Raw genomic sequence first — 26873 nt, 5'->3', positions numbered from 1 at the left:
ATAAGACAAGATATATTGCTAGCAGTTGTTTTTTTATAGACTATATCATTGTTCTGTTCCTTTCCATAGCTGGAGCCAGAACCCAAGTGGTATTTGTTTTGTTTTTGCCACAGGCCCCAACTGAACCTTTCTGGGTAGTTGGCAACATCCAGTTCATAATCTTGCCTTGCTATTAAAGTACCTAGAGATTGTATCCATTTTACAGATTTATTCATTCATTTATTTATTTATTTTAAAGTAATTTTAGATTACATAAACATTACATAAAAAATATAGGGGATTCCTGTCCCCGTCTCCTTCCCGAACCCCCTCCTCTCCTTCGACCGCGAGGCAGCCCCCGTCCGGAGAGCCCGCCCGGCCAACCGCCGACCCTCCCGGAGGCCCGCCGCTGCCCGCAGATTCCCATATGCCCCCCTCCCTCCCCCTCCCACACTTTTCCACATTAACAACATCCTTTATTAGTATGGTACATTTGTTACAATTGATAACATATATTGAAGCTTTGCCACTAACCTTGGATTATAGTGTACATTATAGTTTACACTTTGTCCCACATAATTTTGTAAGTTGTGACAAAATATATAATGGCTCGTATCCATCATTGCAATGTCACGCAGGACAATTCCAATGTCCCGAAAAAGCCCCCATATTACACCTATTTTCCCCTCTCCCCTCAGAACCTCCAGGGGCCACTGCCTCCACATCAATAGTAAAAGTTCTTTTATTGCTAGACTAACAATAAGTCTATAATAGAATAATAGTAAGTCTACTTTAGTCCATTGTTTATTCCTCAATCTTGAGTATTTGGGTATGGTGCTTCCCACTCTGCCTCTAATTGAGAGGGGGCTTAGATCCTGTGGGGCAGATGGATGGAACTCTCTTGCTTGCAGTTGCAGACTCTCTCTGTTCCTTGGGATGGCTGTTGTCCTTCATCATCACCTCGTTAGTTGTCCTGGGTGAGTCCAATGAATTAGAGAGTAGGTGTTGCAACTCTGCTGAGATTCAGGGTCCAACTCTTACAGATATTTTTGCTTGTTGGAATGGTTGCTCAATCTCAGTGTCCCAATTCCACTGAGCTGAAATTCCTCCCCCTTTTATCAATCTATGTAGTGGTGAAAGTATTCGAGCTGAATGGGGTGTGAAGAGTCTCCAGTAATTTTATAAGCCTATAAAGGCACAGTTCCTTTACAATGCCAGCAGTTGGACACATTCTATCTATGATGCTGCCAGAATGACTGTTGTCCTACCCCTAGGAATTTTACAGAACTTTCGGGCCCCTGGATCTTGGCATCATTGATGGCTCATCCTTGGTTCGGTAAAAGACACTTTAATGGTGGAGCTGCTGTTTCTAGAGATGTAATACTATCAAAAGTAAGCATAATATCGTCAATATAGTGAAACACAGCAACGTTTGGTGTTTTTTCCCATCTTGCTAGATCAGCTGCCACCATTCAGTGACAGATGGTGGGGCTATGTAGGTACCCCTGTGGCAAAACCTGGAAAGGCCACTGCCACCTTCCCCATGTAAATGCCAATTGATCTTGGCTATCTTCAGTTAGTGGGATAGTGAAAAAGGCATTAGCGGGAGGCGGATTAGGCTCAATGGATGGAGTGTCTGCCTCCACATGGGAGGTCCAGGGTTCAAACCCAGGGCCTCCTGACCTGTGTGGTGAGCTGGCCCACGCGCAGTGCTGATGTGTGCAAGGAGTGCTGTGCCACGCAGGGATGTCCCATGCATAGGGGAGTCCCACATGCAGGGGGTATGCCCCGTAGGGAGAGCCACCCAGTATGAAGAGGTTGCAGCCTGTCCAGGGGTGGCGCTGCGCACATGGAGAGCTGAGGCAGCAAGGGGGAGACACAGGGAAGTGGATTTGGCCCAATGGATAGGGCATCTGCCTACCACATGGGAGGTCCAAGGTTCAAACCCAGGACCTCTTGACCCATGTGCTGAGATGGCCCACATGCAGTGCTGATGCAAGCAAGGAGTGCTGTGCCACACAGGGATGTCCCCTGCGTAGGGGAGCCCCACGCACAAGGAGAGCGCTCCGTAAGGAGAGCCGCCCAGCGTGAAAGTGTGTGCAGCCTGCCCAGGACTGGTGCTGCACACACGGAGAGCTGACGCAGCAAGATGACGCAACAACAACTACAACAAAAGAGACAGATTCTGGGTGCTGCTGACAAGAATATAAGTGGACACAGAAAAACACACAGTGAATGAACACAGAGAGCAGACAACTGGAGGGGGGCAGGGGAATAAAAAAAAAAAAATAAATCTTTAAAAAAAAAAAGGGAGACACAGATTCCCAGTGTCGCTGACGGGAATGTGGGTGGACACAGAAGAGCATGCACCAGATGGACAAAGAGAGCAGACAACTGGGGGTGGGGAAAAGGGGAAGGGGAGAGAAATTTTTAAAAAAAGGCATTATCTAAGTCTAATACCTAATAAAACTCTCCTAACTGGGCCAATATATTATTGAGAAGGGTTGCAATATTTGGCATTATAGCATGAATAGGAAGAACAACCTTATTTAATTCTTGTTTTAAAGAAGATTTTATTTATTTATTTATTTCTCCCCACCCCCTTATTGTTTTTAATTTGCTGAATCTGTCTGTTTTCCTTGTTTCTTTAGGAAGCACCAGGAGGCAAACCCGGGACCTCCTATGTGGGAGGGAGGTGTCTAATTGCTTGAGCCACCTGCACTCCCTGCTTTATTGTGTCTCTCAGTATGTTACTTCCTCCCCACGTCTCTTGTGTTGTCATCTTGTTGCATCAGCTCGCTGCGCCTTCCTGGCACATCAGCTTGCTGTCTTCTTTAGGAGGCGCTGAGAACCTCTGCTCCCTGCTTTGTTATGTCTCCCATTATGTTCTTTTCTTCTTGTGTCTCTTGCTGCATCAACTTGCCACGCTTGCCCATCATGCCAGCTCACTGTCTTCTTTAGGAGGCACAGGGATCTGAACCAGTGACCTCCGTGTGGTAGGCAGGAGCCCAGTTGCCTGAGCCACATCTGCTTCCCACCTTATTTAATTCTTGATAATCAACTGTCATTCTCCACCTACCATCAGGTTTTTTCACCATCCATTCACCGCTATTAAACGGGCTCTGTGCTGGTCGTGTGGTCTCCTCTCTGGCCAGTTCTTGTAATGTTGCACTGATTTCAGCATGTCTACCTGGGCAGTATTGTTTGATATGGGTGACCCTTCTGGGTGGGGGCAGGTGCCCTGGGGACCAACAGCAGCACCCTGTGTAACTGATTTCACCGTGCAGATGTGAAATTCACCAGTGATGGTGCTAAGCTCCAGGTCTTGTAACAGATCTGCCCTAAAATACACTGGGGATTGGGAGAAATACATACACCGCACTTGTGGGGTGGGGATGAGGCACCCGATTTGCAACGTTAGAGTAGTTTGTGCTACTTGTATGGCTTTCCCCCCATTCTGATCTATCACCTTTAGGGGCCCTGAAAATCTCTGGGGATTTCCATAGGTGAGTGTACACTCTGCTCCAGATCAATAAGGGCTACAACGTGCCAACAGTCTACCTAGCTCTTCCTGAGAACCCCGATCACCTGCTGTCGCCCATATTTGCAGGCGACTGTGGCCCCACTCCTAGTTGTCAGGGATAAGGACTATCCATCCCCTAACACCAAACTTACTTTCCTAGGGAGGTGCTGTGGGAGTGATAAGTGGTTGCACAGACCTAGGCTGATGTCTTTATTCCTCAGGCAGCGTTTGCCAGAGTCCTACTACATAGCATTAGGTTGTGTATCTATTTTTTCTGTTGGGGTGCCTTTGGCAATCAAATCAGCCCATAATTGTGCACGGGTTACACGTACAGGCCCCCTCTGCCTCTTCCCTTGTGAGATCTCTGGTTACTTTTCTTATCCCTTTCTACCATATTCTTTCCATCTCACCCAAGTCTATTGCCACCCAGTGATCTAGTGGCTGCTAATGTCCTGTGCTAGGCTGGAGGCACAGTTTGGAGGATTTCATCATTTGTACCAGCTGTGAACAGTTCAGCATCAGGTCTACAAAAGTGTTCAGCATTTACTGCTTGCTTCATTCCTAGTTCTCTGGCTTTATCCTGCAATTCTTCCATAGATGACCATCTGCCTTCTGTGGACGGCAGATCCTCCTCTTTAGGCCAGGCCAATTTTGCAGCTAAAATGCATCATACTAATAAATTTTGCATGCTGCCTGGACTGCCTGGCGAAGACGCTGACAAAGAGAGGGATAGGTAGTTATGCTAGCCATTTCCATTCCTGGAAGCATAATACCGTCTCCCATACCCCATAACCTTAGCAATAAAGGGCTATGCTCTCTCGGCCCTTTTGTTTGAGTTTCTATTAATTTTCTATTTCTGTGGGAGTATACTCCTCCGTTGCTGTTTACTTCTCAGTGGGAATCTCTTCCCAAGGGTCATCAGGATCCCAGGTTGCGTTTATTTATTTTTTCCTTATTAGAGAAGTTGTAAGTTTTTCAGAACAATCACGTATGACATATAGGATTCCCTTACATGACCCTACCACCAACACTTTGCATTGGTGTGGAATATTTGTTACAAATGATAGCACATCTTTATAGTTGTACTATTAAAGTCCATAGTTTAATTTAGGGTTCACTGTGTAGTATAGTTCCATGGATTTAATAAAAAGCTTTATTCTTTTACCATATATAAGCATTAACGTTTCCCCTTCTAATCATATACGGATATATATTTCACTGCTGTTAATTGCACTCACAATGGTGTGCTACTATCACTACCATCCTTTACCAAAACATTTCCATTATTCCAGATAGGAACCCTGTGCATTTTAAGCCTTCACTTCCCATTCCCTATCCCCACCCCATACCATGGTAAACTATATTCTAGATTCTGACTCTATGAGCTCACTTATTCTAATTGTTTCAAATTAGTGAGATAATTACAATATTTGTCCTTTTGTGTCTGACTTATTTCACTCAACATGATGTCTTCAAGGCTTATCCATGTTGTTGCATATATCAAGACTTCATTATTTTTTATGGCTGAAAAATATTCCATTGTATGTATATACCACATTTTATTTATTCCATTCGTTGGTTGATAGACACTTTGGTTGCTTCCATTTTGGCAGTTTTGAATAATGCCGCTATGAACGTCGCTGTGCAAATATCTGTTTGAATCACTGTTATCAATTCTTTTGGTTATATTCCTAGTAGTGGGTTTGCTGGGTCATATGGTAGTTCCATACTTGGCTTTCCGAGGAACTGCCAAATTGTCTTTCACAGCAGCTGCACCATTTTACATTGCCACCAACAATGAGTGAGTGTTCTCATTTCTCTGCATCCTCCCCAGCCCTTATTTTCCGTTTTTTTTTCAATAGTAGCCCTTCTAATGGGTGTGAAATGGTATCTCACTATAGTTTTGATTTGCATTTATATGATGGCTAATGATGCTGAGCATTTTTTCATGTGCTTTCTGGCTATTTGTATATCTTCTTTGGAGAGATGTCTATTCAATTCTTTTGCACATTTTTAAATTGGATTGTCTTTTTGTTGTTAGGTTGAAGGATTTCTTTATATATTCTGGGTATTAAACCTTTATCAGCTTCCAAGTATTTTCTCCCATTTTGTGGGTTGTTTTTGAAGTTTTTAATTTTGATGAAGTCCCATTTATCTTTTTTTTTTTCTTTTTTTGCTTGTGCTTTGGGTGTAAAATCTAAGAAACCGTTGCCTTACACAAGATCCTGAAGATGCTTCTCTATGATTTCTTCTAGGAGTTTGGTAGTTTTAGCTCTTATATTTAAGTCTTTGACCCATTTTGAGTTGACTTTTGTATATAGTGTGAGTTAAGGGTCTTTTTTTCCTTCTTCAAATGAAGATCCAGTTTTCCCAGCACCATTTATTGAAGAGACTATTCTTTCCCATTTGAATGGTCTTTGCCACCTTGTCAAAAATCAGTTGGCCATAAGTGTGAGGGTTGATTTCAGACCTCTCAATTCAAATCCATTGGTCTATATGTCTGTTCTTGTGCTGGCACCATGCTGGTTTTTTTTTTTTAAGATTTATTCATATTCCCACTCCCCTTGCTGCTTGTGTTCTTGGTCTGCTCTCTGTGTCCATTTGCTGCATGTTCTCCTGTGTCTGCTTGTCTTCTCGTCTCATCTTCTCTTTAGAAGGCACCAGGAACTAATCCTGGAAACTTCTGATGTGGGAGAGAGGCACTCAATCACTTGAGCCACCTCAGCTCCCTGGTTTGTCAGGTCTCTCATTGTCTTTTACTCTGTTTGTGTGTGTGTGTGTGTGAACTCACCATGGCTCTCCATGCGGGCCAGCTTTCTGCACATGCCAACTCTCTGTGTGGGCCAGTTTGCCTTCACCAGGAGGTCCCAGGAACCGAACCTGGGACCTCCCTTATAGTAGATAGGAGCCCAATCATTTGAGCCACATCTGCTTCCCTCATGCTGTTTTGATTACTGTGGCTTTGTAAGAAGTTTTAAGATTGAGAAGTGTAAGTCCTCCAACTTCATTCTTTTTAAAGATTGCTCTAGTGATTTGGGGCCTCTTATCCTACCATATAAATTTGATTATTGGCTTTTCCATTTCTGCGAAGAAGGTGGTTGGGATTGCATTGAAATATATAAATTGCTTTGGGCAATATTGACATCTTAATAATAGTCCGCAATCCATGAACATGGAATGTCCTTCCATTTATTTAGGTTTTCTTTGACTTCTTTTAGCTGTGTTTTATAGTTTTCTGTATACAAGTCCTTTACTTCTTTGGTTAGTTTTATTCCCAGATGTTTGATTTTTAAAATTGCTATTGTGAATGGATTTTTAAAAAAATATTCTTCCAATTATTTGTTGCTTATGTAGAGAAACAGTACTGAATTTTGGTTGTTGATCTCTTACCCCACCACTTTGCTGAATTCATTTATTGGCTGTAGGAGCTTTGTTGTCGATTTTCAGGATTTCCTGTATATAGGATCATACCATCAGCAAATAGGGGGAACCTCTTCCTTTCCAACTTGGAAGCCTTTTATTTTTTCTTGCCTAATTGCTGTGGCAAGAACTTCCAGTACAATGTTTAATAACAATGGTGACAGTGACATCCTTGTCTTATTCCTCATCTTAGAGGGAAAGTTTTCAGTCTTTTACCATTAAGTAGGATATTAGCTGTAGACTTTTCATATATGCCTTTTATCATGTTGAGAAAGTTTCCTTCTATTCCTAGTGTTCTAAGTGTTTTTGTCATGAAGGGAATTTTGTTCAATGCCTTTTCTGCATCAATTGTCTTACTTCAGGGCTATATCAAGTCTCTAGCCCTATGTCATAATCTAGTCCACAGGGACCTTTTCACCTTTCCCTTCTACAAGACATCACATGGGCCTATTGTATTATTTTGATGACATTATACTGATTGGACCTAGCAAGCAAAAAGTAGCAACTACTCTACGCTTATTGGTAAGAAATTTTGCATGTTAAAGGGTGGGAGATAAACCTAACAAAAATTCAGGAGCCTTCCATCTCAGTGAAATTTCTAGGTTTCCATGGTGTGGGGACACATCAAGACACCCTTTGTAAGGCGAAGGACAAGCTGTTGCACCTGGCCCCTCCTACAACTAAAGACGCACAATGCCTGGTTGGCCTCTTGGATTTTGGAGGCAACATCTTCCTCATTTAAGTGTGCTATTTCAACTCATTACTGAGTGACCCAAAAAGCAGCTAGTTTTGAGTGGGGACTGGAATGATAAGAGGCTCTGCAACAGGTCCAGGCTGCTGTGCAAGCTGCTCTGCCACTTGGGCCATATGATCCAACAAATCCAAAGTTGCTGGAAGTTTCAGTGGCAAACAGAGATGCTGTCTTTAGCCTTTGGCAATTTCCTATAGGAGAATCACAGTGTAGACCCTTAGAATTCTGGAGTGTAGCACTTCCATCCTCTGCAGATAAATATTCTCTTTTTAAGAAACAGCTTTTGTCTTGCTATGGGGCCTTAGTAGAGACCAAATGATTAACCATGGGCCACCAAGTTACTATGAGACTTGAGATGCCTCTCATGAACTGGGTGTTGTCTCACACACCAAGCCAGAAAGTTGGGGGTGCACAGCAGCACTTTACCATCAAATTGAAGTGGTATATACAAGACTGGGCTTGAGTTGGCACTCTAGGCCCAAGTAAGTTACATAAGGAAGTGGCCCAAAAGCTCAAGGACTCCACTTCTACTACATTACCTTCTGTTTCCCAGCCTGCAGCTATGGCCTTGTGGGGAGTTCCCTATGATCAGTTGACTGAGGGAGAGAAAACTTGGGCCCAGCTTACAGATGGCCCATTCTGTATGATAAACAGGTGCTAACCAAAAGTGGACAGCTGCAGCACTATATCCCTGGGGACAGCCCTGAAGGGCAGTGGCAAAGGCAAATCCTCCAAGCCGAGTGACTGTGCAGTAAGCTGGGTGCCCACGTGAGTGCCCACATGGGAAGCTGAGTGCCCATGCAGTGAGCCAAGTGCCCACGCGAGTGCCTCTGCGGCAAGCCAAGTGCCTGCATGGTGAGCCAATGCCTGCACAAGTGAGTCACGCAGCAAGATGATGATGCCGCAAAAGAGAGACGAAGGGGAGAGTCAAGGTGAAGTGCAGCAGAGACCAAGAACTGAGGTGGTGCAATTGACAGGGAACCTCTCTCCATATCAGAGGTCCCCAGTTTCGAATCCTGGTAAATCCTAGAGGAGAAAGACAAGAAGAGAAGACAAAAAGAGAAACAGACAAAGAAGATCACACAGCAAATGGACACAGACAACAAAAACAGCAGGGCAGGGGAGGGGGAGGGGAAAGGAAAACAAACAAAAAACAAAAACCTTGAAGATATTTGTGTCCCATGTAAATGCTTACCAGATAGTGACTTCAGCAGAGAAAGATTTAAATAATCAAGTGGCTAGAATGACCTGTTCTGTAGGAAGCTTCTTTCCCCAGCCATTTCTGTCATTACCCAATGGGCTCATGAGCAAAGTGACCATAGTAGCAGGGATGGAGGTTATGCATGAGCTCAGCGACATGGACTTCCACTTTCCAAGGCTGACTTGGCTACAGCCACTGCTCAGTGCCAATCGGCCGGGAGCAGAGACCCATACTCAGACCTGGATACAGCACTATTCTCCGAGGTGATCAGCCTGCTACCTGGTGGCAGGTTGATTGCATTGGACCACTTCCATCACAGAAGGGGCAGCAATTTGTTCTAAGTGGAATAGACTTATACTCCTGTCCCTGGTCTAATACCCAGAACCTGTTCTTAAAATGGCAGCGAAGGGCTCCTTTCCAGAAGATCCACTCAGAGCACCAGCAGTTCCTAATTGAGGATAATCATCATCATCATCAAGATTTATTGATGTCTTACTATATTCTAGGCACTGTTCTATATTATGTCATACAATACAGCAACTCCCTGAGGTAGACACTATTATTATTACCATTTAAAAATGAGTAAAATGAGACATGGAGAAGTTAAATAATGTTTTCAGTGAAGACAAACCAGAATACTTAAATTTTAATAAATAAATAACCTTGGCTGGTAATAGGTAAACTGAGCCCAGAATAAATTAAATTACCTTTTTTCCCCCCTATCACTATTAATGGAGACTATGGTTGGAATATCAGTTTGTAGTTACAGTAATCAATTTTACATTGGTACCTCATGCCCCCTCAATGCTCTACCACCCATAGAAGGCACTTAAGAATCTCAGGGGAAATGATATACCCTAAAGGGCAGTCTGAAGGCCTCAAAGTTGATACCTAATGCCACATATTTCAACTCCTGATTATCATGTTAATTTTCATTATACTTATTTTATAAGTGAAGAAAGAGAGGCTCCAGGAATTTAAAAAGCAAGATATTATAAAATAAAAACAGACAGAATGAAACAAGAATTAACAGAGATGAAAAATAACCTAGTAGAAATCTTGGAAATTATAGGTATGCATTAATATATTGTTATTGTTGTTTTTGCAAAACTCAGGCAAGTGAATTGCCTAAGGACATACTGCTAGTGAGGGCCAGTCAGAGTCAGAAACCAAACTCATGTCTTCTTTGTTTTTTTGAGGTACTGAGACCTCATATGTGCTCAACCACTAAGACACATTGACTCCCCTGAGTTGGCTCCCTTGTCTATTTGTTCATTGTTTTGCTCATTGTTTGGCCTGTTGTTTGGTTCACTGTTTGTTTTCTTTAGAAGGCACTGGGAACTGAACCTGTGACCTCCCATATAGAAGGTGGGTGCTCAACTGCTTGAGCCTAATCCACTCCTCTCTTCTGATTCTTCAACATTGTTCTTTGCATACTTTCATCACACCATGATAGCTATCTCCTAGGAAATACCCATCTCCAGCAGAAGAAACAGCTCTGTCCTCCCCCTCTTTATTTTTAACAGAGACCTTTACAGTTATGGTAGTGTCTTCAGAGACCTGTGAAGGATCCTTGGAATGGGAGATCTTGGAAAGGAGCATCAGGAACTTTATAGAGTTATCCCAAGGTGCTGGTCCTGTGAAGACATCTCAGGCACCAATTAAGGTAGCTGGGTGGACACATAGCTACTGTGCCAGGAGAGTGGGAGGAATTTCCAGAGTCTACAGGCCACTCCTTTTTTTTTGTCTTTATTTATTTTTTAATGTTACATTAAAAAAATATGAGGTCCCCATATACCCCCCACCCCTCTCACCCCACTCCTCCCCCCATAACAACAATCTCCTCCATCATCATGAGACATTCATTGCATTTGGTGAATACATCTCTCAGCACCACTGCAGCTCATGGTCAGTGGCCCACATCATAGCCCACACCCTCCCACTCCTTGAACCAGTCCATTTACGCCAGACTCCCAGCCTGACCTGTATCCTCTGCATCCTCCCACCTTGGTCCAACTTTAATCCCCTCCCTAGATTCACCCCTCCTCTTTTTTTCTCTACCAGGGATTATCATTCTCCTTAGTAGTTCCACCCCTCAATCTTCCTATTCTTCTTGGTCCCCTCTTTCCTACAGCTGTCAACAGATCTGATCTTACATAACCTCAAGTTGCTGGAAGTCAGAATTGTAAATCACAAGATGGCAACTCCATTATGCCAGAAGATGACAGACCTCATCTTAAACTTCCTGATGACCGTGGTGAGGAGCCCACACCTCTGGGATGGAGGCTGCAGGGAAAGAAAGGGTTGCAGGTCTGAGCCCAGGAATTCCCTTTTGGTGGATGATGACCCTTGAAAACGACTTGGGGCCTGGGATATGTATACTTCATGTTTCTAAATGGTTTTCTAAAGTCCATATCTTATACCCAAACATGTCTCAAGACCTGTGACCTAGACTGAAGGGAAGATTCAGGAACGGAGTGAAGTTTTAGGCAGGGGAGGTTAAATGAGAAGGGGAGAAGGATTTGGGGCTCAAATCCTCATCCTCAGACTGTGTCCTAAGCCTCCGTCTGGGATGCCTTAGGCAGTCAGTTTTGATACTGCAACTCAGTTAATCATATCACTCTTGTCTATTTTACTAACCTATTTAAATCTACCCACTTGTCTGCTCACCTACCTTTAGACTGAAAATTCACTACATCTCCCTATTTATCCACATACTTTTGTGCTTTCTTTCTTTCCTATCTTCTTGGTTACTTACCTTTGAGTTATCTGTTTTAGTTTCCTAAGCTGCCAGAATGCCTTATATCAGAATGGTTTAGTACTTACAATGGGGATTTATTGGCTTACAAACTTGCAGTTCTGAGGCCATGAAAATGTTCAAATCAAGGCTTTGTCAAAGCAATGCTTTCTTCCTGAAGACTGGCTGCCGGTGATCCTGGACCCTTCTCTAACATGGCAAAGCACTTAGTGGCATCTGCTGGTCTCCCTTCTCTTCCACGTTTTGTTGCTTTCAGCTTCTAGATTACCCTGGCTTTCTCTCTGCTTCTGTGGGTTTTTTTCTCTCTCCCCCCACCCTCATATTCATCCAGTTTAATAAAGAACTCCAGTAAAAGGATTAAGACCCACCCTGGGTCACACACTACCAACGTAATCTAATCAAAAGGTCCCATCTACAATAGGTTCCCACCCACAGGAATGAATTAGCTCTAAGGACATGATTTTGTGGGGTCCATAAAAGCATCAAACTACCAAAATGCCATTCTTCCAGTTTACCTACTTTCCCTTGGCACACCCATCTTCTGACCTAGATCAGGGTCTTTCTCAAGTTGCCTCCACAATCTTCCCACCTTCCTGATGGCTCACATGCTGCTGCAAGGGAAGCTCTGTGTTCTGGTAATGCCAACCCTCCCATCCTGGCACATGAGCTGGAGACCAAGAACATGTTCCCTCCTGTCTCCTTCTCCTCATGTCCGTGCAGGAAGATCTTGCTCTCCATCCATGGAAGTTGTATGTTGAACAGGGTGGGAGGCTGAGAAAAGTGAGTTCCTACCATCTGGAGAGAATCACTTATTCACCAAAGCTCATTTGGGTTAGCTTTGGAACAGAGTTTGTTTTTCTCTTTCAGAAGCCAGAAGGAGAACTCGAGGAGGCATGCACCATGGTTCTATTGGCTCTGGGGTTCCACAATGCAGGAATGGTCATCATGAAGTTGTGGGACCGAATGCATCAGGACACCCTGCCCCCAAGGAGCCTCCTGGTGGCAGTGGGGAAACTCAACCTTTGCCATGGTATGGGTCCCTGTAGTGGGAGTTAGTCTGAGAAGAGGACAGGGGCAGTGAGCGGTGGGGATGCTGATAGACTCTAGACAAGGGGTTCTTAACCAGGGGTCTGTGGAAAGATTTCAGGGGGTCCATGAGCTTGAATTGGGAAAAAAAAAAAAAAACTTATTATCTTTAGTTTCTCTAACTGAAGTCTAGCATTTCATTTACTTAAGAATGTATGCAATAAATTACAGTAGTATTCATTTCATAACATATTACAGTTGTTGTATATCTCGAAAAATCTCTTATGCTCATCCCTACTTTGAAATTATGGTAGTTGTTAGACCTGACACTAATTGAGTGTCATAAAACTATCTGCCGCTACATTCTGAGATAGGGTCTATGGTTTTCACCTGACTGGCAAAGGGGTCCATGGAACGAAAAGGTTAAGAACCCCTGCTCTAGACTCTTCATCCTTCTGACCCTTCTTGCTGGACAGCCTGTGGTTTTAGTCATGCGTGTGGGAGGCAAAACAAGATGCCCCTGGGGCTGACGGGAACTCAGGAAGGAGTTCCTGGAGACCAGGATGGGGCACAGTCAGAAAGGATATTAGGGCATGGGAGGCTGGGAGAAGACTTAGGAACTCAGATGGAAAGAGAGGGCAGGCTGGAAAGCCCTATTCAGCTGTAGTGGGGAGGGACCAAGGAGGAAGTGGGGAGTGCTTTGCTCAGGGAAGGGTAATAGCCTAGCAGGTGGAGGCAGAGAATCTCCATACTGTCCCCTCTCCGTGGTCACTCCTGACAGCAGTGGCTTTCTTACTCGCTCCCCTCCCCTCCATCAATCATGTGGGAAAAAAGAATCCAGTGTGGGGCGAATGACAACACCTGGCCTTTGTTTACCACTTGGAGCTGGGGCCAAAGAGAGGTAGGAGGCAGCCAGCTGGCCTCTGGAGGTTGTTTGGGCCGCCCAGCAAGCTCAGCCACAGAAGCAGTAACCTGGTTTCCTGATCTAAGCAAACATTCTTTTCTGGACTCCAGATAGCTCAGCTCTCCACAGGGGCTGTGTGCATGTGGCAATACCTTGCATTTGGATGCCTTGCTAACATCCACAGTTGCTATTTTATCTTGCCAGCAGCCCTGTGAGGTAGTCAAATGCAGAACTGGAGTCCTATTTGACAGGTGAGGAAGCTGAAGCCCAGGTGAATTAAGTAACTTGCTCCAGGTTGCCCAGCCTCTTTGGAGGCAGAGCTGGGATTGGAGCCCAGGCCTCCTAGCCCCCGATCAATAGAGCTCTCTGCACTGTGGCTGGCAAGGCCTCCACCCCGAGCTAGGGATGTCTTCCTTGCCCTTTCCGTTCCAGGCACGGCCACCTACATTGGTGCCACCTGGGAATATGTCCTGCGCCTTCTGCGGAAAGCCCAGGAGGAGAATGACAGGCTGGCGCTATGTCACGGTAAGGGTCAGGAGGGTCTGGGGGGGCAGGGAAGGGGCAGGTGAAGGCCAGCTCCCTCTGAATGTGGATCCCAGAGGGCTGGGGAAAGGGCAGGAGATGGCTGACAGCAGGGCAGGGTGTGAGCAGATGCCCTGCTCTTAACAAGGATGCTTACGTCCCCAGCCTCTTTCCCTGCCCTGCTGGGTAACCCAGGTGCAGCCAGAAGGAAAGATGGTTGGGGAGATGGTGGTGGTGAGCAGACCCCCGAGACCTTTGTAGGGCCAGGATGGGAAGACCGTGCCATGTGCACCTATCTCCCTTGGCGGGAACGGTGCTGGGCAGCTCCAACTCCCTGCTCGCCTCACAGTGCTCAGAGGATTGGCCACCAGTGCCCGGATGCACCTGGATCTGGGCACGAAGGATGAAGAGAAGATGGACATCACCCCAGAGTTACTGTCCATCAAGGCATACCAGACCCTCCGGGTTCTCTACAACCGCTGGTCCCTGAAGAGCAAGAGCAAGGTGGGAGTGGGAGAGCACCAGGGCTGTGATGCCAGGCTGGAGGAGTGAGGCCGGAGCCAACGGTGGGGCATGGCAGCATCTACCCACCTGTCAGCTAAAGGCTGATTCATCAGGCCCTTCCGGGAGGGTGCGGCGAGCCTCCTCGGCCTCCTCCTCCCATTGCGCAGTTAAGGGTATGGTCTGAAAACACTTCACTGTCCGTTCATTTATTCATTAACCTTGCAGAGGTGTGATTTACCTTTGCCAGGTCCCTTCCATTTACCAGGCAATGTGCTAGGACCTGGGAATACAAAGGTGAAGGAGGCAAAGCTCTTTGTGGGCTGGTCCTGCCTTCACGCCTGAACTGAGGAAGGCTGGTTGTGTCTCCCGGCACAGGTGACGGAGCAAGCCCTGGTTATCATTGGCCACCTCTTCTACCTCGTGCCACCACCCAAACTCAAGAACCAAGTGAACTGGTTAACCCGATGGTTGATGACTTTGATGGCCGCAAATCTGAACTCTTTCTACATTTCCCAGGTGACTGGGGATGGGGTGAGAAGGCAATTTAAGTTAAATGCAGGCCATATTTAGTGAGTGGTTAGTGCAGGGGTTAGTTAAGCAGTGCCCACAGGCTACATGCAGTCCGATGGCCGTTTTTTGTAAATTAGGTTTAATTGGAACACAGCCACCCCCATCCTACATATGTCTATGGCCGCTTTTGAGATACATGGGCAGAGTTGAGCAGTTGCTACAGAGACTATGGCCTGCAAGGCCTAAAATATTCCTGACTGGCCCTTTACAGAGAGAGTTGCTAGTCCCTGAGTTAACACATCCCACATTTGTTGAGTACCTACTGTATGCCCGGCCAGGGAAATGGAGATGAATAAGCCATTGTACTCATCTTGGAACTGTGCTATCTCTGTGAGGGGAGAAGCATCCAGAAGAACAATTCAGTATAATGTGTGCTACCATTAAAGATGTCTTTGGATATTTTCATAGTGGATACAATTAAAAACAACAACTGAGGGAGTGCAGAGTTCCTAGCCAGGGGAGCTCTATCACAGTCCGTAAAGGAACAGCAACAATCCCCCAAGTGCAATGGCAAAGACCAAAAAAGAATGAAGGTCCAACAATGAGCCCTTGATACTAATGACTATGCTTGTGAGCCTGTGTACCTGAAATAAGAACACAGCCTAGAGCTGCAGGGTGCCTAAGAGTTACCTCCTGAGAGCCTCCGTGTTGCTTAAATGAGGCCAGTCTCGAAGCCAAACTCAGCATGTAAATGTGTTGCCTTCCCCCCAGCATGGGACATGACTCCCGGGGATAAGCCTCCCTGGCACTGAGGGATTACTACCAAGTACCAGCTAATGATGTAACTAGAAAATGACCTTGAATAAAAGGGTCAACTCGGACCAGCAGAATATCTCAATCTACATATAATACCAGGAGTTAAAAATGCTTTTTGACCTGAATCAAAGGGGGAAATGGAAAGGACAAATGAGTTTATATGGTTATGAGTCTCCAAAAAGAGCCAGGAGGTTATCAGAGGGGTTGCCCTTATCCACACCTCAGCAGAGTCCCAGAGACAGATAAAGTAGATACAACCCCGGGTATTGGTTCTTCTGAGGGCTACAGAGACCCACAGGTTCTATGGTCATGGCAGATGGAGTTCAGTGCCATGTCAATTGGCCCTACTTTGGAGTTGGAGCTGTGTGATGGAGCTGGACTCAGATGTGATCTTTGTTCTCAAGCCTCTCCTGTTACTTTTACCGGAACTGTAGTTGGTGCTGGGGTTTAATATATAGCCAGGGGACCTGAATCTCTGGACTGACCATGTGATAGCATGTCCCTGAGCCTCAACAGACTTCAGCTCCTACACTCTGGTTTATTGGACTTACCCCCCTCAGCTAACGTGGAGTTGAAGAAGGTCAACCACCACACCAGGGAGCCAAGAGTGCCTACAGCTGAAAGCAGAAGGATTGCATCCAGCATCCATGTGGAATCTAAGGCTCCTCTTGATATAAATGTGGAGTGGACACAACCATTCCAAGGTCCACAGGTTGGAGGAATAGAGTATGGATTAGAGTGGACTTACTGATATTCTATTCATGAACTATTGTGATTAGTAATCGAAGAAAATGTGGCATTGGTATAGAGAAAGTAGCCATGGTGGCTGCTGGGGTTAGGGAATGGGAGGAAGAGATGAGATGTGGGGGCATTTTTGGGACTTGGAGTTTTTCTGGGTGGTGCTGCAGGGACAGTTACTGGACATTGTATGTCCTCCCATGGCCCACTGGATGGAACGTGATAGAGTGTGGGCTATGATGTGGACCATTGACCATGAGGTGCAGTGGTGCTCAGAGATGTATTCACCAAATGCAATGAATGTCTCATGATGGTGGAGGAGATTGTTGTTATGGGGGGAGGAGTGGGATGAGGGGGGTGGGGGGTAATATTAAAAAAATAAATAAAGACAAAAAAAAAGTAAAAAAATAAAATAAAAAAAGAGACGGCTGATGGAGAGGAGAGGAAGAAGTGGTTAGTTCTGCCTGCAGGAGATTAAGGAAGACTTCTCAGAGGTGAGGCCATTTAAGTTGGGCCTTGAAGAATGAGTAAATATTCATCAGCAGACAATATTGGGGAAGGGATCGAAGGTAGGGGAAAGAGCATGAGCTCAGGAAGGCCTTTCCTCTAGGACCCCAGAAGTTGGGGAAGCCCTGTGGGTAGATGAGAATGTGCTTCTGCCATGGTGTGAGTCTGGGGCCAAGAAAAGTCCTTCCCATCCCTGGAAGCGCTCCTGTGAACAGGGCACCCTCAGCCCCCACAAGGACTGCATTGTACAACACGGAAGTTCTGAAGAGCCCAGGTTGTGTGGGACTTTAGGGGAAACCTTGAATCCAGTGGTTCTCAACCTGCTTGTGGCTCCCACCCCTCTGTGGTTGGGGATGCAAGGGTCTTAGGCAGAATTTCACACACAATTCCGGGGAGTCACAGAACCTCTAAAGCTCAGCCCTGGTCCCCAGATTAAGAACTCCTGCTTTAAGCTATTATAATTTATGCCTTAGTGAGCAACGGGGCCCCAAGAACCAGGTTTAGGCAGGATGGTGCAGAGGGCAGCAGGTTTCTTGGGAGGAAGTGTTGAGGAGTGAGCGTGTGTTTCTGAGGAAAGGAAAGGAGCAGCCCTACGGGGTCGTGTGACCCAGAGGCATTTGGGTGAACTTCTCCAGCTGCCTAGAGGCCCTGGGCTGGTCAGGAAGGACCTAGCCTGAGTGGTTCTGCCCTCTTTCCAAAAGGGGCACTATGTCTGAGAAGGTGTTTCTGGAAGGTTCTCCATAGGCGATGCCCTGTTTTTCAGATGGACAAGTAATCAAAGTTTCTTAACAATAGCTGCAAGTAAAGCATGGGAAGGCATATATTAAAAAACAGTTATGAATCCTCCTGGGACAACAGGACGGTTTCCAAGAGGGGAATGACACACAAACAGTAATGAACACTCACTCAAGTGCACTTTCAGCCAGAACTGTCATAATAATTTGCCTCCTTACCTATGCATAGTCCTTATAGCAGTACATTTCTCTCTCTCTCTATCTCTTTTGCTGATGTGGAGAGGCTCACAGAGGGTACATGGCTGGGAGACAATGTGCTGTGGCTGATTGGGGGCCACTTGCATTTGAGTCCTGGGTGATACTGGCTGTGTGGCCTCGAGCCACTCACTCACCCTCCCTGAGCATCCATTTTCTAATTTGTAAAATGGAAAGAATATACCAGCCTCACAAGCCTGGTATTTGGGTCAAATGAGATGATGGCTAAGAAAGCACAGTGTGGAGTTGTATTTGTTTTCTAGTGATGTATAAGAAATTATTCCCAAATTTCTTAGCTCACAGTTTTTTAGGTCAAAATTCCAGACACTGTGTGATCTCTGCTCAGGGTCTCAGTGGCTTATGTCAAGGTGTGGGCAGGGCTGAAATCTCATCTTGGAAACTTCTGGGAAGAATCTGCTTCCAGGCTCATTCAGGTTGTTGGCAGAACTCAAATCCTTGTGGTTATAAGACAGAGGTCCCCATTTCCTTACTGGCTGTCAACTGGTGACAACTCTCAGCTACTATGGGCCATCCAAACATGCCTCTTGCCATGTGGCCTCCTTCATCTTCAAAGCCAACAATGGCTTTCCTCGTTGAACTGCCCTCATGCTCTAAATCTCACTGGCATTCCCGACTCTGGCCTCTAGACCCTATTTAACGGGCTTGCTGATTAGCTCAAGTCCAATGTGATCATCTATACAGAAGGTTAGATGAACCTACAAAAAGCTACTATTAAGTGAGTTTAGTAACATTGCAGGGCACAGAATCAATATACAAAAGCCAACAGTGTTTCTATATATTAACAGCAAGCAAACTTAATTTTAAAAATATCATTTACAATAGCACAAAAATATGAAATAGGAATAAATCTGAAAAAAAGATACATAAGACCTATACTCTGGAAACAACAAATCTTTGCTGAAGAAATTAAAGAAAACCAAATAAATGGAGAGATTATATTGTGTTGATTAGGAGACTTAGCATTGCTAAAATATCATTCTTCCCAAATTGACCTGTAGATTTAATGCAATCCTTCTCAAAATTCCAGCAGGCATTTTTATAGGAATTGAAAAATTGATTTGAAAGTTCATGCGGTAATGCAAAAGACCCACAAGACCCAAAACAACATAGAAAAAGTTATAAACTGCAATAAGGAAGAAAATGTGGTATTGGCATCAAGATAGACATATCGATCAATGAAACTGAATAGCGAATTGACACCTGTGCTGCCAATTAAAATATTTTTTTATTAGAACAGTTATAGGTTCACAGAAAAGTCAGGCAGAAAGTACAAAGTTCCTACATACCCCAGGAGCTCCAGGTCTCAGTCCCATGACAGTCTGAAGGGGATGCTAAACCTTTATCTCAAGCTCTTTCGTTTGTCTCGTGCTTTCTTTTGGAGTTCAGGGTTCTCCAGGGAAACAGAACCGACAGAATTATTTGTCTGTCTATATATCTATCTGTCTGTCTGTCTGTCTATCTGTCTATCTATCTATCTATCTAGTATAAATATTAGGAAACTTATAGGAATTGACTCACATGACTATGGGGATGGGCAGGCTGCAAGGTGGGAAGTCCAATGAAGGTTTTCAGTGAATTCACTGGGAGAAGCTGACTGAATCAAGTAGAGATAGAAATTGTTCTTTCCAACTGCTGAAATCATTACTTCTCCCTTTAAAGCCTTCAGCTGAGTAGATTACTGAAGGCAAGCTCCTTAGTTGATTGTGGACATCATCTGCCATAGATGCAATCAACTTACTGATGATTTAAACCCATGAAACATCCTCACAGTAATAATCCAGCCAGAGCTTACTTGACCAAACAACTGAATACTATAACCTGGCCCAGTTGACACATGAATTTGACCATCACATCTCCCCTCACATGCACAGGTTTTCCCATTATTGGCATTTTGCATTACTGTGGTGCCTTTGTTACAAATGATGAAACAATATAATTATATTATTAACAGTAGTGCATAATTTCCCTTAGCGATTCCTCTTGTATTGTACAGTTCTATGGGTTTATTTTGAAGAGTATTCATTTTTTAAAATTTAATTTAATTTTTAAAAATTTTAAAAATTAATAGATGACAAGGAATGTTACATTAAAAAATATAAAAAAAGAAAAACCGTAAGAGGTTCCCATATAACCCACTCCCCACTCAGTTCTGTGGGATTTTAACAATTTTTATTGTGATGACAGATAGGCAACCTAAAATTTGACATTTTAACCATCAGACATACATTTCTGTGGTGAAAATTACATTCACAAATTTGTGCTGCCACCACGATCATCCATACCAAAACTTTTCCATCACCCAAATTCTGAATCCACTAACCATTAACTCACCATTCCCCACCATGTCCCTGCCCCTAGTAACCTGTATTCCAATTTCTGATATAAATTTGCATGCTCTACTGTCAATTTTTGACAAAGGTACAAAGACAATTCTTTGGAGAAAGGATAGTCTCTTCAACAATGGTGATGGACGTTTGGATAGCTATATGCAAAAAGATGCAAAAAGACTTTGATTCATATCTCACACCATATATAAAAACTCAAAATGGATCATAAACTTAAGTGTAAATCCTAAAACTATGAAAGTTCTACATTAAAGAAATGGAAGAAATCTGAGTGAACTTGGGTTAGACAAAGATATCTTAGCTACAACACCAAAAACACAATCCATAAAAGAAAAAAATATGTATGAGTTGGACTTGTTCAAAATTAATAATTTCTGCTCTTTGAAATATACTGCTAAAAGAATGAAAAGGAAAACCTCAGACTTGGAGACAATATTTGCAAATAACATATATATCCAGAAAGTATCAAGAATTCTAAAAACTTGGCAGGAAAGAAAAAATAATTTTTAAAAAATGGCAAAAAAATTGAAAGGATACTTCACCAATGAAGATATACGTGTGGCAAAAAGTTGCTCAGCATCGCTTAAACAGTTTAAAATTTGAGTGAGATATCACTACACATTTATTAGAATGTAAATTGGCACAACCGCTTTGGAAAACAGTTTGGCAGTTTCTTTAAAAGTTAAATGACATATATCTAATCACAGGAAGTAGACCAGTGTTTTCCTGGGAAAGGAAGAGGACTGGGAGGGGAGAGAGGAATTAGAAAATGGCAAGAGGAAACTTTTGGGGCTGATGTTTATGTTCATTATATCACTCGTGTAATGGTTTCATGAGTGTGTATATTTATCAAAATGTTAAAATGCATCCTTTATGTGACGTCTATTATGTCAATTAAGCCTCAAAGCTGCTTAAAAAAAAATCCGATGGGTTGTTCACACACGGAAACAAGGATCTTGCTAAGGGCTCTCATGCCACTGAGAAGAACACTCCAAAAAAAAATCCCTAAGAGAATCCATTCGGTGAAGGATAGATTTCAGGCTTTTTAGGCTTGGTTTTCAGACTTTTGAAGATCGGAGGACAACAGAACTACTTCCTGTTTCAGCCATGATTCATTTATCTGGCTTCTTTGAAGTCAGCCAGCCCTTGGCAATGGCAAATTGCCCTAAAAGTTTATGCAGAATTTGTGGGGTTATCAGAAAATAAGTGTAGCTTTCTTGGTGTGGTGAAAGGGATGGTCATGGCTGTTTTTAGCTATGGAAGCTCTAGACCCTGTAGACGGCCTTGATAAGGTCCACGAGGTCAGCATCGACCTGTGATGGCTTGGACCATCCTTGAAGAGAAGATGTGAATTCTTCTGAGATGTGGAAAGGGCTGGGCAGACTTGTCCTGACTATGTCCTTATGCACACAGTGTATTTGCCAACTCTTGGATGCTCTGTTTGCCAGTGGCTCTGGAGGTATAAACTTGGCATCCCAGCTAGAAAATATTGCAGACATGCTGTTCAGGCAGGTGAGTGCTGTGGGGTGAGAAGCACCCTGGGCTTATTCTTTCCCTCTTGGGAGGTGATGGTTTTCCCAGTCCAGGTCCCAACCTACACACAGCACAGCTATCTTTCATGTGCTGACCCTAACCATATACACCCACGCTTCCCTGGAATATGCAAATACCTGAATTCTGGGCAGAGTGAGACATTCTCATTGAGGTGAATTGAACACATTCCTGCATATTTCCTGGGGTAAGCAGGCCTTAGCTGTTCTCCTGAACTCTGGGAAAAGGGCTGTGGGCCCTCTGTGTTGCAACCTAGAGTAGGAAAAAGACAACTGAGCATTATATACCTTCCATATATTTACATTTCTTGACTACTGCCTTCCTTTTGGGCCTGGGAATGTGGGCTCCTGGTTTCTATTTTCTTGTTGTCCTTCTGGCCAAGCACTGTTCATGGTTCCATGCCTTGGTTTCCCCATCATGCCCTGGGGCCCTGGTTTCAGGCCTTCTGGGTCTGATGGCTTTGGTCTCCCCACAGGTGAGTGAAAAAGTCAACAGTTCAGACATTCACTCCATGCAGAACCACAACCTTGCCCTGAAGTCTTTCTTCCTCCTGAGTAAGTTAAGATATCTCCCGAGCCCCAGGACCTGGGGAGTGGGGTGGGGGAAGGACTCAGGACCACTTATGTCTGTCCCTGTACTGGAGTGGGGGACCAGGTTCCCCTGGGGCTTCTCTCTTTCTAGACAAGCTGCAAATAATTCATGTGAGCTTTGCCTGAAATGAAATGACTCTCAAAGGGCATGCCTTTGTTCCTCCTCCCTTAACCTGGGATTGGCTCCCCTTTCTCCTGTGGTTGTCCCCAGTTCAGAAAGGTGATGGTGTATTTACAGCCCTGATGATCATGGGACATGTGCTGGCTTATGGGAAGACATGTGGTGGGACAGGGGAGGGACAGTCCTAGCTCCTGAAAACCACCTAGCACAATGCTTTGCACAGGGTAAATGCTGGACAAACAGTAGTTCTCTTCCTTCCTCCATCCTTTTCTCCATCCTAATGGACCCTACCTTATCCAGCGCATGACATAGTGGTTTGCTGGGAGCATGACTTACCCTTACTTATTCCCCACCACTTAAACATTTTCCTAACTCTTTTTATTCATGCCTTTCTGACAGCAAAGTTATACACTGATCAGGTAGTACATTTACTACTGAAGAACCTGGAATCCAAGGATATCAATGAGATCGTGTCAGCCCTTGAAGTCTTCAAGGATGTGTTCCATGGAGGTGAATGGGGGCCTGATCCTGGGGCTGTAGGACTCAATCTTCTTTCCTAGGAGATCTCCTTTCTCTGGGAGACAGTAATAGTTAAAAGCACAGTTGGTAGAACTGAATTCCATGGGTTCAAATCTTGGGTTAATCTCTTACTATCTTATGCAATGTTGAGAAAATTATTTTCAGTCTGTGCCTCTATTTCCTCATCTGAACAATGTAGGCAAGAATAATACCTACCTTTAGAGTCTTTTTGTGAGGATTAAATGAGAGAGCATGTGTGGTGAAGAGCTTTAGCAGTGCCTCCCTCACAGTAAGTTTTATAGTGGTTTATTTACAGTTGTTACCTTGAAGACTAGGCTTCAGCTCCAAGTGTTTTTTAAGCCTTTACTGTGTACCTACCACCATACTAGGCACTGAGAAGACAGGTATAAGAAGACACAGTCCCTGCTCTCAAGTAGCTTGTTATTGAGTGGGGAAGATGAATATCTTCATGTTCATGTCATAGAGAAAAACAAGTGTGCAATAAGTTGCTTAAATGTAAGCTTGACCATATGCAATGGGACTAGAGAGAAGGGCTCAATTGGGGAGCTGGGATGGGATTTTATGTAGGAGATGGGATCAAGAGTAGGAGAGGAGATTGTAACAGTGGGTTAGGACAGGGACTCCCATTGAAGAAGAACAGTGGTCAAAGTTCTAAAGGTTGAGATGCATGCAGTGTGGGGAGGAGAGCTTGGCTGGAGAAGTGCATCTGTGTGGGTAGCTGTCTTAGTTTCCTAGGACTGCTGTAATATATTATCATAAACTTGGTGACTTAAAACAACAGAAATTAAAGCAGGTCCCCAACTGAGGTACAGGTAGGGCCATGTTCCTTCTGAAACCTGTAGGGGAGGACCCTTCCTTGCTTTCCCAGCTTCTAGTGGTTGCAGGCCATCCTTGGCATTCCTTGGCTTGCAGCTGCAGCACTTCAATGCCTTCTGCTGCTGTCACATAGCCGTCTTCCCTTGCTCTGTCTCTTCTGCCCTTATAAGGACACCAGTTATATCAGATTAAAGGCCCATTCTATTCTTGTATGACTTCATTAGAACTTAACTAATTCCATTTATAGTGACCTTATTTCCAAGTAAGGTCACTGTCAGAGGTTCTGGAGGTTAGGAATTGAATTTCTCTTCCTGGAAGACACAGTTCAACCCAAAACAGCAACCACAGGGGACTGGGGAGGTCTACAGTTCAATGTCACCTGATGATGGTAGAGCTTAGGTCGCTTTTTAGCCCAGGCTAGGACAATATCAGTATGGCTTAGAGGAGAGGGATGACTGAGATAACCTCTGGAGACTCCATCTGACCTCTGAAGATCAGGACCATTCCTAGAATTTTTCTCACCTGTTGTCTTATGTGTCCTAAAGCAAAAGAGGAGGTGGGACAAAACTGACCTCTAACTGCATATCTCTTTCTTCTCTAGTGCCTCAGACAGAGAAACTGAGGAGTGAGGTGATGCATTCGGTCATCCTTGTGATTCAGGACGACCTCAAACCAGTGAGCAGAGAGACTGGGTATGGGGGTTGGGAGAGCAGTTGCTTCTTGAGAACTTGAAGCTATATAAAATGGAGAGGGGAGGGGTGTTGGGAGATGGAGAGGAGAGGTAGGACACCCTAATAGCCAATTTTGGCCTCAGATCCCTGACCTTGGGTTGCATTTGGATTCTTCAAAGCCTGAGCATTTCTGAGCATTTTTTTTTTTTTTTTTGTCGGCAGCACAATGGTGGGCACTGTGAGGATGTGGATCTCTAAGATACTAATTCTGCCCCTGAGAACTTGGAGAGAGACCACCTCATATGTTAGGGTTGGGGTAGGATCAGCAAACTCATACTTTTAACAAGCTCCACCGATGACAGTGTGGCCTCCTCAGGATTGGGGGCAGCAGATTTGGCTCCCAACTCTGGATCCCAGGACAGGCATCGGGAGGGCTGGAGTGGGGGGCCGAGGTGCAGTGGTTTGGAGCACCTACTGGAAGAGAATGGATGTCCTCCCTAGAAGCAAAGTCCTAAATCCTCAGAAGATTAACACCCAGCCTGGCAGCTCAGAAGGCTGCGCTCTCGGGACTTGTGGGATTCATTCCCAGCTTTACTGAAGAAGCCAGAACATGGGACCTTCCTGGACTCTGAATCTCCCCTCATCCAGCACTCCTTCCAATTTTACTATCTCTAGGGACCTGAAGAGTGGACCAACTAAGTGCTCAGAGTGCTCTGGGAGGTTGGTAGGAGGTGAAAAGGGTTAGAACTCCAGGGTGGAGTACAGACATGGCCAGGTTCAGCAACAGGCCACGGAGTCCCCTGAAGCATTCACACTGGACTTGGAGTAGAGAGTTCTTGTTCCTTGAGGCCTCCTTCCCCACTGGAGGTCTCCATGGCCTCACCTGCAACCTAAAGGGTCGCTGGTAGTCCTCCCGATCTCTTCTGTCCTGCCACGTGGTGATCTCTGACCCCACAGGTACGGGTGGCCCTTCTGAACTTCCTTGAGAAGCTGGGCCAGTATGACTACCTGGACCTACCCCAGGGGAACGTCATCATCAACTACATCATCAAGCTCAGCGAACCTGACCCCTCAGTGAGCAGGGGCCAGGCAGGAAGCTGGGGGGCAGGGGGGGAGGGCAAGACAGGAGCAAGTCTCAAGGGAGCGGGGCAGGAGAAAGGGAGGAGGAGTTGGGAGGAGGAGGAGATGGCTGGTCTGATGGGGAGGGCACTTTGGCATCTAAAATCCTGAGCAGTGGGCTGGGGGAGGCCTTGAACCAGGAGATGCAGCTAGTGTTGGTTTCAAATTTTCATTTTTCCTTTTCTTACTCCAGAATGAAGAGAACGTTCAATTAATGTGTTCGAAAATCCTGCAGCGGGTACAGACAGCCAGTGTCAAAAAGGCCACCCCATTGCCTCCTTCTCTTGCCTCCCCAATCACCATCCTCACCTCCAAACTGCCTTCTTCCCCCTTTCGCTCCATCTGACCCCTTGTCCTGCTTCTCCCACCCCTCCCACCTCCATCTGTTCGCACCCGAGCTGACTCAGTAGAGCAGAAGGGGTCACTAGTTGAGGACTCTGGAGGCCTGAGCATGAGCCCTGCACTGCCAGTTTCTAGCTGTAATATCTTGGCACAAATTGCTCTCTGAGCTGCAGTTTTCTCTTCTATAAAACAAGGGTGATTATTTGTCCTATCAGGATTCTTGGCAGCTCCACTGAGCTGATGACTGGTCAGAGTTGAGTAAAGGGCTGTGAGGAGGCAAAGGACAGCTGTGATTTACTCTCCTTCTTCCTGAACTTGCAGCCATCCCCTCTCTCAGCAAGCTCTGTCTTCTGACCTTTAGCATTTTTTCTGCCTCTGGAATGTTCCCTCATGAAGGCTATTACAAGTCAGAAAAATTCCGAATTTCAGGAAGCCCTTCTATCTGTCTAATTAGATCCTTTCTGCTATAATTTTAATCAAGACCTTGGTTATATTTTACCATTATGGGGTGGGAGGAGGTGTGAACACGTGGGTGTGTGAATGAGAGAGAGAAAGTGGGGGAGTTAATTTGTACAGGGCTTGAGGTGATGGGGCTGGAGGACTTATGAC

General features: G+C 44.9%; 1 protein-coding gene across 3 annotated transcripts in view; it reads left to right on the top strand.

Moving 5' to 3' along the window:
* LOC101435567 (maestro heat-like repeat-containing protein family member 1) overlaps positions 1 to 26873 on the top strand; it is a 149941-nt gene that overhangs the window by 12900 nt on the left and 110168 nt on the right. The window contains exons 2-14 of one of the 3 annotated variants that reach the window (XM_058282585.2): positions 10203 to 10242; positions 10401 to 10540; positions 11009 to 11131; positions 12500 to 12662; positions 13995 to 14087; positions 14434 to 14588; positions 14964 to 15104; positions 21928 to 22026; positions 22541 to 22619; positions 23176 to 23286; positions 24734 to 24807; positions 25761 to 25877; positions 26116 to 26160. In XM_058282585.2, the coding sequence (XP_058138568.2) occupies positions 10415 to 10540; positions 11009 to 11131; positions 12500 to 12662; positions 13995 to 14087; positions 14434 to 14588; positions 14964 to 15104; positions 21928 to 22026; positions 22541 to 22619; positions 23176 to 23286; positions 24734 to 24807; positions 25761 to 25877; positions 26116 to 26160 (1326 nt within the window). In that variant the 5' untranslated portion in view covers positions 10203 to 10242; positions 10401 to 10414. Of the gene's footprint in view, positions 1 to 10202; positions 10243 to 10400; positions 10541 to 11008; positions 11132 to 12499; positions 12663 to 13994; positions 14088 to 14433; positions 14589 to 14963; positions 15105 to 21927; positions 22027 to 22540; positions 22620 to 23175; positions 23287 to 24733; positions 24808 to 25760; positions 25878 to 26115; positions 26161 to 26873 lie in introns of those variants that run through there. The other 2 variants (XM_058282586.2, XM_071210119.1) reach the window with 2 other exon arrangements.

The sequence above is a fragment of the Dasypus novemcinctus genome, chromosome 20 (assembly GCF_030445035.2).
Source record: "Dasypus novemcinctus isolate mDasNov1 chromosome 20, mDasNov1.1.hap2, whole genome shotgun sequence".
Taxonomy (NCBI): Eukaryota; Metazoa; Chordata; class Mammalia; order Cingulata; family Dasypodidae; genus Dasypus; species Dasypus novemcinctus.
This window is presented reverse-complemented; position numbering and strand designations above follow the sequence as displayed.